This window comes from Alosa alosa, chromosome 18, assembly GCF_017589495.1.
Source record: "Alosa alosa isolate M-15738 ecotype Scorff River chromosome 18, AALO_Geno_1.1, whole genome shotgun sequence".
NCBI lineage: Eukaryota > Metazoa > Chordata > Actinopteri > Clupeiformes > Clupeidae > Alosa > Alosa alosa.
Window position 1 is genome coordinate 28,896,910 of NC_063206.1, and position 14,696 is coordinate 28,911,605.

General features: G+C 40.8%; 1 protein-coding gene across 1 annotated transcript in view; it reads left to right on the top strand.

Annotated features, from left to right (window-relative positions):
* pygb (phosphorylase, glycogen; brain) overlaps positions 1–13,164 on the top strand; it is a 42,393-nt gene extending 29,229 nt beyond the window's left edge. The window contains exons 3-20 of the mRNA XM_048269028.1: positions 552–630; positions 864–967; positions 1,135–1,266; positions 2,115–2,226; positions 3,012–3,094; positions 5,150–5,293; positions 5,560–5,652; positions 6,890–7,036; positions 7,194–7,357; positions 7,552–7,666; positions 7,787–7,888; positions 7,977–8,124; positions 8,454–8,512; positions 8,621–8,762; positions 10,977–11,184; positions 11,477–11,611; positions 11,803–11,869; positions 12,186–13,164. Of these exons, the coding sequence (XP_048124985.1) occupies positions 552–630; positions 864–967; positions 1,135–1,266; positions 2,115–2,226; positions 3,012–3,094; positions 5,150–5,293; positions 5,560–5,652; positions 6,890–7,036; positions 7,194–7,357; positions 7,552–7,666; positions 7,787–7,888; positions 7,977–8,124; positions 8,454–8,512; positions 8,621–8,762; positions 10,977–11,184; positions 11,477–11,611; positions 11,803–11,869; positions 12,186–12,350 (2,199 nt within the window). The 3' untranslated portion in view covers positions 12,351–13,164. The remainder of the gene's footprint in view (positions 1–551; positions 631–863; positions 968–1,134; positions 1,267–2,114; positions 2,227–3,011; positions 3,095–5,149; positions 5,294–5,559; positions 5,653–6,889; positions 7,037–7,193; positions 7,358–7,551; positions 7,667–7,786; positions 7,889–7,976; positions 8,125–8,453; positions 8,513–8,620; positions 8,763–10,976; positions 11,185–11,476; positions 11,612–11,802; positions 11,870–12,185) is intronic.
* The last annotated feature ends 1,532 nt before the right edge of the window (positions 13,165–14,696 follow it).

Genomic DNA, 14,696 nt, shown 5'->3' on the forward strand with positions numbered 1-14,696 from the left:
GTTCAGTCAGAATTGTGCAGTTTGAAATCATACATTTATAAAAAGAGGGGAAAAAATCATCTCATTTAAGATCGTTTGTCGAGGCTTTGATAATAGGGTTTATGTTTCTTCAAGTTGCCGCCTTTTTAGACTCACTTTGCTCGACCTACTGCATCCAATACTTACCCAATGTTTAATGAACAAACTACAATTTGTTGAATATAAACTCTCTTGTATTGATGTATATGAGCATAATAATTACCGGTATATGGATATTTGAATATATTGGTAGCAGCAAATCGGCTGTTGAATATTCTTAAGCTGTAGTGCAGTTCCCAGTTCCCAGTTCCCAGCTCCTGATCTACATCTCAGTTGTGTCTTTCATGCTTTTGCATCTTAGTTTCCTTATTCCATCAAACCAAGACACAATGAAGTGTATAGTATACTACACCTCAGCACTACCACTACCACACACACACACAGAGAGAGAGAGAGAGAGAGAGGCCTTGTATATTTAGAAAGACAGAAAATCATATCCTGGTTCAAAAATGCATTGCATTTGTCTTGACCAGCTTGGTTTGGATCTGGAAGAACTTGAAGATATAGAGGAAGATGCTGGGTTAGGCAACGGAGGACTAGGGCGTCTTGCAGGTAAGGGATAATGACAAACAATACTATTAGTTTGTATATGTATTTCAAATAATATGTATAGTTATTTGGGTAAGTGATTATTCCCAATATGCATCCATCTTGCTCAATCTGTTTTTTTGCTCTTTTGCCACAAATACATACTTGCTTGCTATTTCGGTATGGCTTTAATCCCACACTCAAGCTAAGGGCTTCCATAGAACAGTTATAGATGTGATCAAACATCTGATCTGCAGCTTGCTTTCTGGACTCCATGGCCACCTTGGGTCTGGCTGCCTATGGTTATGGGATCCGCTACGAGTTTGGCATCTTCAATCAGAAGGTTACCAATGGCTGGCAGGTGAGATATGGGGAAACTACAGATTCTACCAGCTTCTTGAATTTTCAGAGTACTTGTCTAAAAATTAACACTTTTACTGGAAAAGGTAACTGCAATTTGACTAAATAAATTAAAATTCTGGTCATTTGAGCTACCTTGCCATTAAGTATTTATGTCCCGTCATTCAGGTGGAGGAGGCTGATGATTGGCTGCGCTATGGTAACCCTTGGGAGAAGGCACGGCCTGAATACATGCTACCTGTGCATTTCTATGGCCATGTGGAGCACACTGCAGAGGGTGCCAAGTGGATCAACACTCAGGTGAGTCTGACCACAAGACAAATCTTTACTCATGACTGGCTTTACTCAGACTCTCAGATTTGTATTTGAAAGAAAAGGGTGTTCTGAAGAGGTCAGTGAATTTGAGCGTCATTCTGTCATAGGGTGCACAAATCAAGGTTCTTAAAGACATGGTTGGGTGAGTGTGGTGTGACGGGCCTGCGCAAAGTCCTGACCTCAACCCCATCAAACACCTTTGGGATGAACTAATGGAGTTTGTGAGCCAGGTCTTCTCATCCAACATCAGTGTCTGACCACACAAATGCTCTTCTGGATGAATGAGCAAAAATGCCTATAGATTTAGAATGAGATGTTATAAACGTTCCTGTAGGTAGAAGCTAATGGTCAAGTGTCCCAATATGTTTGTCCATATAGTGTATATAAAACATAAAAAAAGAAAGTATATGACTTTTACAGACTTTTCCAAAGAGGATGTAGACAGAGGTTCCTAATTTCAATGATAGGCAAAGTGTTAGACTAAACTAAAGCTATTGTGTGGCATGTGGGAACATTAAGTTGTACCAATATCTGTGCTTTAGATCTTGCTCGTGGGATTAAATTAGCAAATAGATTTTGCCTTATATTAGCTTTAGTTAGACTTTAGACTTTGCACTTTGTCCATCTTTTAAATTAGGTCCCAGTGTGTAGATTATATGCTTATAGTGATCATGAGCTAATGAATGAATATGAGCAGTTGAATTTGACCCAGTGCACTAGGACACTACTGAACTACTATGCCGGTTTTGGCTGTTGCCTATGTGTAGTGCTTAAACAGCTGTTGTCTATTAATGCCTCTAATACTTTGTGTCGCTGCACTCATCACATTCCAGGTTGTTCTGGCCATGCCCTACGACACTCCTGTACCCGGATACAAGAACAACACGGTCAACACCATGAGGCTGTGGTCAGCCAAAGCACCCAACGACTTCAACCTGGAAGAGTGTAGGCTTCTTCTCTCTCTCTCTCTCTCTCTGCCTGCCATGTTCAGCTCCACAGTCTAGCAAACCCACACGATGCACCAGTCACATTCCTGGAACCTGTCAGAGACCAAGCACAGCTGATAATAGCACATACTGTTGTTGTGGCTGGCTATCTTTGGAGAGTCATTGACCTCATCTTCTCCAGTAGCAATTTCTCTAGTCAATCTGAGTGAATGGTTCAGTCCGAAAAGTAAAGCTGAAATATTTTCCAGATAATTTGACCACAATTTTTTGACGAACACACTGAAATGATGTGTAATATGAGTCAAGCTAGGTGATTCAGAAACCATATGGATGTGTTTATATATGGAAGAGAAATCTGGGGTGATGGCTACTTTAGAGTGTGTGTGTGTGCGTGTGAAATACCAAGCAATGCCAGTGTGTCAGCACAATACCCCCACCCCCCTGGCTTACAGAGCGGAGGTGGCTCCAGGCCATGGTCCCCATAGATACACTACACAGGCTAGCTAGTGAGAGCGTGTTTTGAAAAGCTGATGCGCACAACAGGGTATGCTGCCTTACACTTTGTGTTACATACAGTCTCCCACATGTGCGTGCACAGACACACGTACACGCAAGGATGTTTGTGGTTTCTGATTACAGACACACATGTCTATGGTTCCTCACAAGTGTCACAAGTTCAACTTCAAATGTAATGGGAAGATTTAGATGCAGTGGTTACAGCGGTAGTTTGACCAATAATCATTATGCATAACTGTTTTAATTGTTATTGCTTTTTTTTGACAGTCAATGTTGGGGATTATATTCAGGCAGTACTGGACAGGAACCTTGCAGAAAACATCTCCAGGGTTTTGTACCCCAATGACAATGTAAGTCTACTACGCACTTCTGTTGTTACATAATGACTGTCATCATGGTTTATTGTCAGAGGATTGGTGAGTTTGTGTGGCGCACAGGAAGAGTTTATGCATGTGTTAAGCTTGTAAGTTGAGCTTTGAGAAGGGGGTGTGGGGTTGGGGGTGGGGCCTTTTCTACAGTAATGGCCAAATAAGGATGTGTCACTTCTGCTGTGCACTATGTGCTGTAGCCAGTGACCACCGATTCAATATCTATTTGCATATGCAGCACTAGAAACACATTGCAAATACTGTTTTCCCCAAGAGACTCAATTAAGTGAGCTGTCTCCCATTAGACATGAATGTTTTAGTAGAACCAGTCAGCTGTGTTGATGGATATTAAAAGCCTGTGCTAAAATTAACCATCATGCATTGTTATGAGGGTAGCTCGGGTGTGCAGCAGCATTGCCAAATTGTTTATCAGGCTGTTAAAGAATTCTGTTATAATGTGCAGTGGTAATGGGAGAGGGCAGAGGGGATGTTATTTTAGGTCAGCATCAAGCCAGCACCACATATATTTGCTGAATGTACTAGGGTGGTGTGAATGGAATTCAGAAAAAGGATTTTTTAATATACACAGGTCTTGGAACAGGGATTCTTGTCTTTGTTATTGTACTTATGTTCTAAAATCAGATTAAGCTGAGTGAATGATGCCTTAGTGCCATTATTGAGTTTAGAATGAATGTGTTTATTTGTGTCCATACACCTTGTCAAAGAAGCTTGTAACTACGACATCGCATAGGGAAATGCTCAGTGGCTTGGCTCTTAGTGTGCTGTTTGGATCTCTTGATATGTAGCCTATGGAAGAGATTTTCTCACACGGTTTGACACAGTCAGTTTTGTGGTTGCCATTATATATACTCTTTTGATCCCGTGAGGGAAATTTAGTCTCTGCATTTATCCCAATCCGTGAATTCGTGAAACACACTCAGCACACAGTGAACACACAGGGCCAGATGTACTAACGCTTTTGCGCCCATTTCAGGCGTATTTGTTTCGCAATGTGCGTGTAAAATCATTGCGAGGTATGTACAAACAGGCCGCAATGATGTAAAAGCGCAAACTGCCTGTCGCGGGAGCTGAAAGTGGCAGATTGCGATTGTCATGTCATGCATATGCATTCATGGGAGGATCCAGGGGAAAGTGGGAGTTTAGCGTAAAAAGATGGGAGGGGAAGAGTAAAGAGCGCCTAGTTATGTATTCTGCGGTATGTACAAAGACTGCTCCTGAAAGCGCACGTCTATTCTGCGCCTAAATACTTCCGCCTTGTAAAAGCAGGTGTTAATCCAAATTGCAGTTCAATGCGTCAATAAGAGAACCTTTCAAAGACAACAGAATCGCTATTTAGAACACCAGTTTTTGTGGTGAAAGTATGTGTACTACCAAAAGCAACCTTAACTTTCGTTGGCCTTTCGCATGTCTTACTTTCACTTTCACGTCATTCCCTTAAACTTTCCTACTTGCTAGATTTGACCAATCTTCCATAGCCTGCGTGCACAAGTAGTTTGAGTAGAACTACTGATCTTCATTATCTCCCTGCTTGTTGACATCTTTTATCATGTATGGTATTATTTCATGAACGCTAAACGTTTGATTCTTTTTAATGTTGTCATCAGTTAACTTCATTCAACTGCGCTTGTAGGCGCTGCCGTTCAGTTGTGGAGGTTCGTAAATTGCGTTTATGGGCGGAGAAGGGCAGAGAAAGGCGCAGTTTACACTAAGGATTGAACGATTGATAAATACGACGGAAATTTGGGTCTGACAGCGCTCGCAATCTGCGGTGTGTCCATGGCGCTGATAAAGCTACGTTCGCAAATGTACGTACTGTACATCTGGCCCACAGTGAGGTGAAGCACACACTATTCCCGGCACAGTGAGCTGCCTGCAACAACAGCGGCGCTCGGGAAGCTGTGAGGGGTTAGGTGCCTTGCTCAAGGGCACTTCAGCCGTGCCTACTGGTCGAAGTCACAAGTCCGAAGCGCTAACCAGTAGGCCACGGCTCCTAATGTTATGTTTTGTGTGTTGTAGTTCTTTGAGGGGAAGGAGCTGCGTCTAAAGCAGGAGTATTTTGTGGTGGCCGCCACACTGCAGGACATTATCAGACGCTTCAAGTCCTCCAAGTTTGGCTGCAGAGACCCAGTCAGGACGTCTTTCGAGACTTTCCCTGACAAGGTGAGGATTGGTTATCTCCACCAAACCTTGGTATCTCTCAATATCTAAATCTTCTGGCAGTGTTATAGAAAAGGATGTACCAGGACTGTGTGTAGTCTTATACCTGTAGCTGTCTTGTAGTCTATTATGTAGTATGTAGTTTTTTATATTCCTATGAGTCATGTTCATAGTAGTATTTTCTTTGTTGTCTGGGAATCCTAGCCATTCCCTGTTACAGTTGAAGTAAGCCTTCTGTGTCAGTGTCATGATCCTCTCTGCTTCCTCAGGTGGCCATCCAGCTAAATGACACCCACCCAGCCCTCGCCATTCCAGAACTCATGCGCATTCTGGTGGACGTGGAGAAGCTTGACTGGGACAAGGTAATTTACAAACGTGTTTGAGTAGAGCTAGAGATCACGTTGTTGTGATACATGTGAGGCTTATATTAATGTTAATATTGGGTGCACAAAATAATTTAAAAGAAATACCATGACAAAAAGCAGAGCAGCTCTTTTTAGCACAGATTCTTAAACCCTAAGTGACAAAGTTCCTACATACCAGCTAACAATAGACCAGTATGTGGTCTTTAAGAGTAGACATTTTTGCTTTGTCATTGTGGTGCAGAAATGAGGTTTTTAGTTGATGGTATGGATAAGCCTGTCATCTATCCACCACAATAATGGAGTTATTGTTTAATCAGAAAATCTGCCCTGACTATGACCATTTGTTAATTAAAACAAAAGACTCAAAACTCAAAACAAAAGGTGTATTGTATTACAGGTTGATTCTAAATAAAACATTGATCTAATACTTACTCATGGAATAGACTAGGGTTTCTCAACAGGGTTTTTTTTTTTTTTACATTTTAAACTTTCATGGTTTTCACATATTTTTGGTGCAAAAATAGGCTACCTGAAATAAATAGGCTATTTTTTCATTCATGGGTTTCAAACCCCTCTACCGTCCCAGCTACATTTTACTGTTTATCTGTGCTCAGTGGTCATACAGTGCAGTTTGGGCCTGCACACGTCCGGACTCACGTCCCCCAGCCCCGCTCGCTGTTGTTCTGCAGCTGCTCTGAGCGAAGTGTCCACGAAAAGACCGTTGCTAATCAAATACGAAATATATATATAGGCATAAACAGGCCTCACGCGCGGAATCTGTTTTGTGATTGATTTTTGTCCATGATAAAATTACACGTCTTGTTGCCTACATTTAATGTTCCTATTGATTTAAAGAAAAAAATCATTACAACCAATGCTGATGTGGTAGTTTTTTTTTTACCCAACCTCTCCTAGTCTCCTATTGCTTCTAACAGTGGGCTAAATCTGCTTAATAATAAAATAGGCTCATAGGGACATTTTCTTATAATTCCAGAAGAAACCAAAACAGCACAGAAATGGGCTCGTTTTTTATTTAAGCAATATAGCATGAGCGTGAGTGGCCTATAGCCTACCGGGGGTGTAGTTTTTTTGTGTGTGTGTGTGTGGGGGTTGCCAGAGGATCAAAGTAAGGTCAGGGGGGCGTTTGCTCAAAAAAGGTTGAGAACCACTGGAATAGACATTCTTTTAACTGTCAGTAACCGCAGTGCTCCCTTTTTTTTGTCCACATGTTTAGGCGTGGGAGATAACCACCAAGACATGTGCCTACACAAACCATACTGTTCTCCCAGAGGCTCTGGAGCGATGGCCTGTCACCATGTTTGAACTCCTCCTGCCTAGGCATCTCCAGATCATCTACGAGATCAACCAGCGCCACCTGGATGTAAGTTTGGGACATGGCTAAAACAATGCGTCACATTAGTCTCCAGTGATAACAAATGCGACTACTGAGTGGCTGAAATGACTAGGGGGTAAATTATGTCATGTTAATGGAAAATGGTGACCAAATTTTGCATGGGTTGCACTGTTTATTTTGACAGAAAATCAAAGAGCAGTTCCCAGGAGACATGGACCGCTTGCGAAGGATGTCCCTGATTGAGGAAGGAGAGCCCAAGAGGATCAACATGGCTCATCTGTGTGTAGTGGGCTCCCATGCGGTCAATGGAGTAGCTCAAATCCACTCAGACATCGTCAAGAGCACTGTGTGAGTACAGGACAGCTTGAGCACTTTGACATGAGCCCTGTGTGGGCAACTGGGCACTTTCCTGACACATCAGCTTTTCACCTTTTCAGTTTGAATGTGTAAGACCTGAATGATCTTTTTATCTGCCATGTTTTATGTGTATGTGTATGTGTATGTGTATGTGTGTGTGTGTGTGTGTGTGTGTGTGTGTGAAGCTTCAAGGACTTTTATGGCATGGAACCAGAGAAATTCCAGAACAAAACCAATGGAATCACTCCTCGCCGTTGGCTGTTGCTGTGTAACCCTGGTCTTGCCGACCTCATCACTGAGGTAGGCCAGATAGACCTTCATGGGTGTTGCATCTGTATAGTATCACAGCAGGAAATAATTACAGCAGTTTTACCTGTATTCTAAAATTGATTTTATGATTTTTTATTTTTTCTCACACAGAAAATTGGAGAAGACTTCACGACTGACCTTTTTCAGCTCAGGAACCTGCTGGACTTCATTGACGACGAGGCTTTCATCCGTAACTTGGCTAATGTTAAACAGGTGCCAGCCCTGTCCTGTCTCCCACGACTGAATTTACAGTTTCAAACAAAAATGTCATCTTGCCTTGCTCTGTTTTTGTCCCATGCAGGAAAACAAGCAGAAATTTGCAGTGTATCTGGAGAATGAGTACCACGTGAAGATCAATCCAGAGTCCATCTTTGACATCCAGGTCAAGAGAATTCATGAGTACAAGAGGCAGCTCCTCAACTGCCTGCACATCATCACTTTCTACAACCGTAAGTGCAGTTAACCATAACCATGTTGGACGCACCACTTCTCCTTTATATTCAGTGTTATAATTCAGCCTCAGGGGTTGAGCATTTCAGCGTTTTTGTGTGACTTCCTGTTCAAAGTCATTTGGGAGAAAACTGCCCAAGCATAAAATGAGGCAGAAACATGACGGCAGAAAGAATCCGTCAAGCATGTAGTCAGTGGGTATTTGCTGCCCTCTGCCTGCGGGCTTAAGAACTGTGTTGTGTCTTCTCAGTGATGTCTCTACGGGTAACATAGGGAATCCTAATTTCCTTGGAAGACATCTTCACATTTGTTTCTTTTTTGTGTGTAGGCATTAAAAAAGATCCAAACAAGGTCTTTGTCCCAAGAACAATCATGATTGGAGGAAAGGTACACTTGTGCTTTGTCAGCATAACAATGCCTCCATTTGACATTTAATTCTTGAAGTAGCAACTGTGTGCTCCAACTCTCCATTCTGTACCCTCTGTCTTGTCCTAGGCTGCCCCCGGATACCACATGGCCAAGCTGATCATTAAGCTCATCACTTCAGTGGGGCAGGTGGTGAATAATGACCCAGTGGTGGGAGACCGGCTGAAGGTGATCTTCCTGGAGAACTACAGGGTTTCGCTGGCAGAGAAAGGTGAGTGTTGAAGGCAGACCTCAAGCTGTTACAAGTGCATTCAGGTGCAGATTGGCTATTCATGAGACGTATGGAAATGTCTTCCATCTGGCGTTTTCACTTCAACAACTCCAGCATATATAATAACTATTTTTCCTCCTCTGGTGTCTCTTTAGGAGTTTAGTGAAAACACACATTATAGTGGTGCATACGTCCTACAAGCGAAGTGTTACAGGCTTTGAGCAGTTTGTCAGGGTAGGTGTGGGGATGGTTGAGGTAAAGAGGGGATTTTGTGTTAGCCTGGTTAACACGCAGACCTTCTGAATTGAGATTGGGAGTGGGTCTGGAAAAGGTTAATTGACTTACGACTTCCAGCAGGGGCATAACAGTGAAATTAGCAGTGAAATTAAACTTAAATTGGTGCATTAAACTCTTACCAAATCGTTTCAGAAGTACAGCAATCTTGTAAATGAAGGTTTTAAATGCAGTTGTTTACTCAATTCCAAAGAAATACAGGTCCATGATGGATAAGCAATTGTGCTTGCGTGCCCTGTTTTTGGGGACATTGGAAATGGGCTTCAATGGCCTATAGGTCAGACGCAATTGCAGAGCAAATCCTAATTTTGCCAAAGGTTCGTATGGGTATTCCCAGGCTAGTTTTATGTTTAATACAGTACCCTCCAGAATTATTGGCACCTTTGGTAATGTTGACTAAAAATAGGTATAAAAAATAATCTTTTGATTCATTGTACTCTCACAATAAAAACAACAAGGAAAAATCTACCCTTGAAGGGAAGAAAATTTATTCTGAGAAAAAAGAAAATCTCATAAAGAAATAAATATGTTTAACGAAAACACGTTGCTCACAATTATTGGCACCCCTAGAAAATCTTATACAAAACCTAACAGAAGCATTTCCCTATCTAATTTCAACTTCGTTAAGTTAATCAGTGTCTGTGAACTTTCAGAGGCAGTTCATTACTTTGTTTTTCACAGGTATGAAAATAAAGTGACACGGAAGCTAAATCCTCTTGTCATTTTTCAACATCAGAAAGACGAGAGAATACACTAAATTTAAATAAAAAGAAAGTGTGTTGACATTTGTAAGTCAGCGAATGTCTATAAAAACTAGGTACTTTGTTGAAAATGCCTATATTTACAGTTAAAACAATAATTAAAAGGTTCTAATCAACTGGAAATGTATAAAACATGCTTGGACCCATAGGTAATCTCACCCCCACTTACAGTATGGAGGATGGTAAGATAAGCAAAAAATTCCATAAGGACCACTATTGGAGAGTTACAAACAATCTTCAAAAGTGACCTCACTGCTAATAGCTTATTTAGAGGGCATGGTAGGTAAATGCCTGTCCAGTCATTTAATTACCAATATAAACAGCAGGAGTTACTGAATTGTACAGTGACTTTGTCTGCGAGGTGTGGTCTATTGTCAGATGAAATGAAAATTGCGCTCTTCGGCTAGGAACACTTTAGGTGTGTTTTGCCTACATAGATGAAGGCCTTGGGAATCTAATTAAGGTGCCTGGTATCATAAACAACCAGAAATTTTCAAAGTAAATCTGTCAATCTCTGCCAAGATACTAAACGTTGGTCATGATTGGATCATTCATCAGGTCAATGAACCACAACAAACGCCCAGATCAAAACAAATATGGTTTACTGAACACAAAATCAAGCTTCGGCCATTGCCAGAATGTGTGGACCTAGGAAACTGGACGATCTGGGGAGATTTTGTAAAGACAAACAATCTCAATTCTCTTGCTTTGTATTCTCCAACTCTATGGGGTGTCATAGGTGAATATATTACAAGCTATTTTATTGGCAAAGGGAGGCTTAAGAAGATATTATAAGCAGGGGTTCCAATAATTGTGAGCAACGTGTTTTTGTTAAAAATATTTATTTCTTTATGATATTTTCCTTCTTCTCAAAACAAATTTGCTTCCCTTCAAGGTTGAATTTTTCCTATTTGTTTTCATTGTGAGATTACAATAAATCACCAACAGATTATTTTTTTATACCAGATTTTAGTCAACTTTAGCATGAGGTGGTAATAATTCTGGAGGGTACTGTATCTAAGCAGACCTAACCATTGGGGAACCTCACTGTTATAGAAAAATGCTCTTTACTCAATTTATTTCGGTTTTAAATAACAGTCTCTTTCTGTCTCTCTCTGTCTTTCTCTTTCTCTGGCCTGCCTTTCATTCTCATTTTCAGTGATCCCAGCAGCTGACCTCTCGGAGCAGATCTCCACAGCGGGCACCGAGGCCTCTGGGACGGGTAACATGAAGTTCATGTTAAATGGCGCCCTCACCATCGGCACCATGGACGGAGCCAACGTGGAGATGGCCGAGGAGGCAGGCGAGGACAACCTCTTCATCTTTGGCATGAGGGTGGAGGACGTGGACGCCATGGATCGGAAGGGGTGAGTCTAGGGAGTGACCACATCAGTAGTTTCCTTTAGCATTATACACTAGCGAGTTTAGTTTAAAAAATATTCAATATTGAATAAAGTTAATCAAAGATTGTTCAGAGGATTACTGCAGAGGTTGTACATACTGTATCACTAGGAGCAGAATCCATGATGATATCCGTGCAGAAAACAATACTTATTGTAATGGAAAATGTATTGAACACTTTTTCAATATACTGACCTCTTATGCAAGTGCTGCACGACTGTCCTGTATTAGTAATCGTGTCTAAAATTACCTGTGCAGATATAACGCTAAAGAATACTACGATCGACTCCCAGAGCTGCAACAGGCAATTGATCAGATCCGCAGTGGATTGTTCAGTCCCAAAGAGCCTGAGCTCTTCAAGGACGTGGTCAACATGCTGATGAATCACGACAGGTATGAGCAGATGATCAATGCGTCCATGCAATTAATTGTTTACATGTTACAGTCTAGTAATTCAACCTGTATGGTAACTTATTGTAAATGGCAACATAGTGAGGTGAGATATCCTATGGATGAAAAATAAAATGTTTATGTCAGTGAAGTTTGATTGATTTTTATTTTTTACATTTTTATGTTATTTCCAGATTCAAAGTGTTTGCTGATTACGAGGCATACATTGCTTGTCAGGAAAAAGTGAATGAACTTTACAAGGTATGTCACAGGTCGACATGGCAATGCAATGTGAAAGGTCTGTGTCTTGCTGTGAAGACCCAGGGCAAGCAGCCTGGTAACCTAATTTAGTAGCATTGCCATTTTACAAAAAAAAAAAAACAGTTGAAGTTGGTCCATCATCCTGTGTACGTTATGTGAAATAATATAAAGCAATAGTCTTCCTGAAATCCCTTCCTAAAGTAACTGGTTTAATAGGCTCCATTACTCACTTACTCAATATTATGGGCCTGTTTTGTCAATTGTAACAAGTAAATGCAGCATTGTAAAATATCCGTCTTCCTGAAATGTTTTGCAGAACCCAAAAGAATGGACCAAGGTGGTCATCAGGAACATTGCGGCCTCTGGCAAGTTCTCCAGTGACCGCACCATCTCTGAGTACGCCAGGGAGATATGGGGCGTGGAGCCGTCCAACGTCAAGATCCCTCCTCCGAATGAGCCGCGCATCAGCGGAGATGCCTGAGCCGCAATCCCTACACTATCCTCTTCCTCGCTGACTTCTTTCATCACTCCGTCAGTTACCGCGTCAACCCAGCGAGTCGAGGGGATGTCATTAACAGATCCAACAAGCCTGTTTGAAAAAAGTTGCCTTATTGTATCTAACCTTTTGTTCTTTCACTTTTAAAGGTAATGCCCCTTAAATCCACCCTGTGCCCTTAGGCTGTGGGTGGCTGCCGTGCCTCAATCTTTTGTATATCACCCGTCAGGCCAGACGTATTGTGCAATTGTACAAGCTATACATTTGGGATCAATATGAAATGACACGAGTTGTCATATTGTCCTTGGTGTGAATGTGAATGTTAAATAAATTATACAAAAGTGCAAAAAGCAATACAGTAAATCAAACAATAGTGAGAAGTATAATGTTTCTGTATGGATGTCAGTTGGATTTCTTAACCATTTAGTCACACCGTGAATTAGGAAACCTAGAGTCCAGTTTCTAGGCATGTCGTGTGATGCATCTTAAACACATATGGAAATAACAATGTTTGGGGCAGCTCAACAATGTGAGGCATTTCTAGGAATTACTGGGGGAAAAAAACAAAATCCAAAACATCAGCTTCATGTTCAACCTTTACAACTTTTGCTGTATTTGTGCTGTGCATGATCTATAATGATCAGGTAAACCCCAAAGCTACCTTTACAGATGCATACATGTCTCTAAATTGAATGTACAAAGTCTTTAAGGCTGTGTCCCTGAACAAGTACTGTATGAAATCATTTTGATATATTAAAAGTCAGATTTAACTGATACTTAAATAAACACTTAAAAATTACTGCTTGTTTTTGTTTAATAAAACTCCTGGTGTTTTCCTGGACATTTTACCAGTACAGATCAAACCTGTGCACACACCATTACACACACACACCCTTGTCTGTGTATATTCTGACTTAGACCCAGCCCTTCTTTACTCAGTGACTGCATACTTAAAATAAATGTGCTCAGAGGTAACAGTTGACCAGTTCAACCAGCTCAAAGACCCGCATCAACAGACAAATCAGGTTCTCTACTCGAACAGCTCTTAACAGTCTGTCTTGCCAGTCCTGTAATGAGTGGGTTTGGCTGACAAAGGAAGATGGCTTGTTGCTATGAGTAGGGTTGGAACTGAAAGGTAAGAATTGATAGGAAAGAACTGGGACAGATAAGTCACATCGAGAGCCGAAAACTAACTGGACAAATTAATTTGGTTCTGCCTATTCATGCATCATAATAGCCCCTTCATATTAAATTCTCTTTTTGAATGTTCAGTTATGGTTTACAGCATAGACTACTCCTGGAATAAAGTATATATTTATATTTTATCTAAACAATTTTACATTTTGGAATCAAAATGAGGAATCTATAGGAACCGGAATCAATAAGCATAATCAGAATTGGTCAAATTTGAACGACACCCAACCCTACATATGAGATGGTGGTTCTTCATGCAGAGCCCTCTAGAATCTTTGGTTTAGATGAAGTCCAGCCTGAAGATATCCTGGTGATAACTAAACCCAAAACCTTCAAGAGCTTCACTCTTTCACTTCACTCAACTGGGGGTTGTTTAAGTTCAAATATATTAGAGCAAGACCAGACAGTATACATTTTCCCCAAGTCCTTTATTATTTAAAAACATACATACTGTACTGTACATAATTTTCATGTCTATCCAGGAAGGTTTAGCAGCTTAAAAATTATTTGTAAACCACTCTGATATATTAGCAAAAAATAAGATCGAGTTACTCTTAAAATAACAGGGCAGTTTCAGAACATTTAAAAAAACATGACCGCCTTTAAAAATAGTGGGTGTTAATTGTTGTAGGCTCAGAATTCAGTCTTGTTAACAACACACAAAACCAGACATAGGAGACCCAGAGTAGTCAGTGGCTAAGTATTGCTGTCAGAGTTCTACCATCTTCACTTCAATGATCATTATCGGCTGAAGAAAAAATGTGTAGTTTCATCTGTCCACCATGTAAATCAGAAGTTCTGTGTTCACAAATCTATATACGATAAATACTCAAACGATTTCAGTATTGTTTTCTGACTCACTGCTTTTCAGTTTGTAACAATAGATTCAAACATTAGCCTCAAATTGATTGTCAATTGGTGATGAACTCATTCCTTCTTACGCAACACTGCGCTTATCTGAACATCGTGGTCGGGAATGCAACAAGTTAGTATAAACAGTCTGGTCTGTAGCAACCTGGAGCCCCATCATAAAATCAACAAAAAAAAAAAACAATCAATGCTATCCACCAGCCTAGATGAAGAAAATAAATTCATACTTGTGTGCAATGTGAAATGTACAAAAGTACTTGTAGGTGG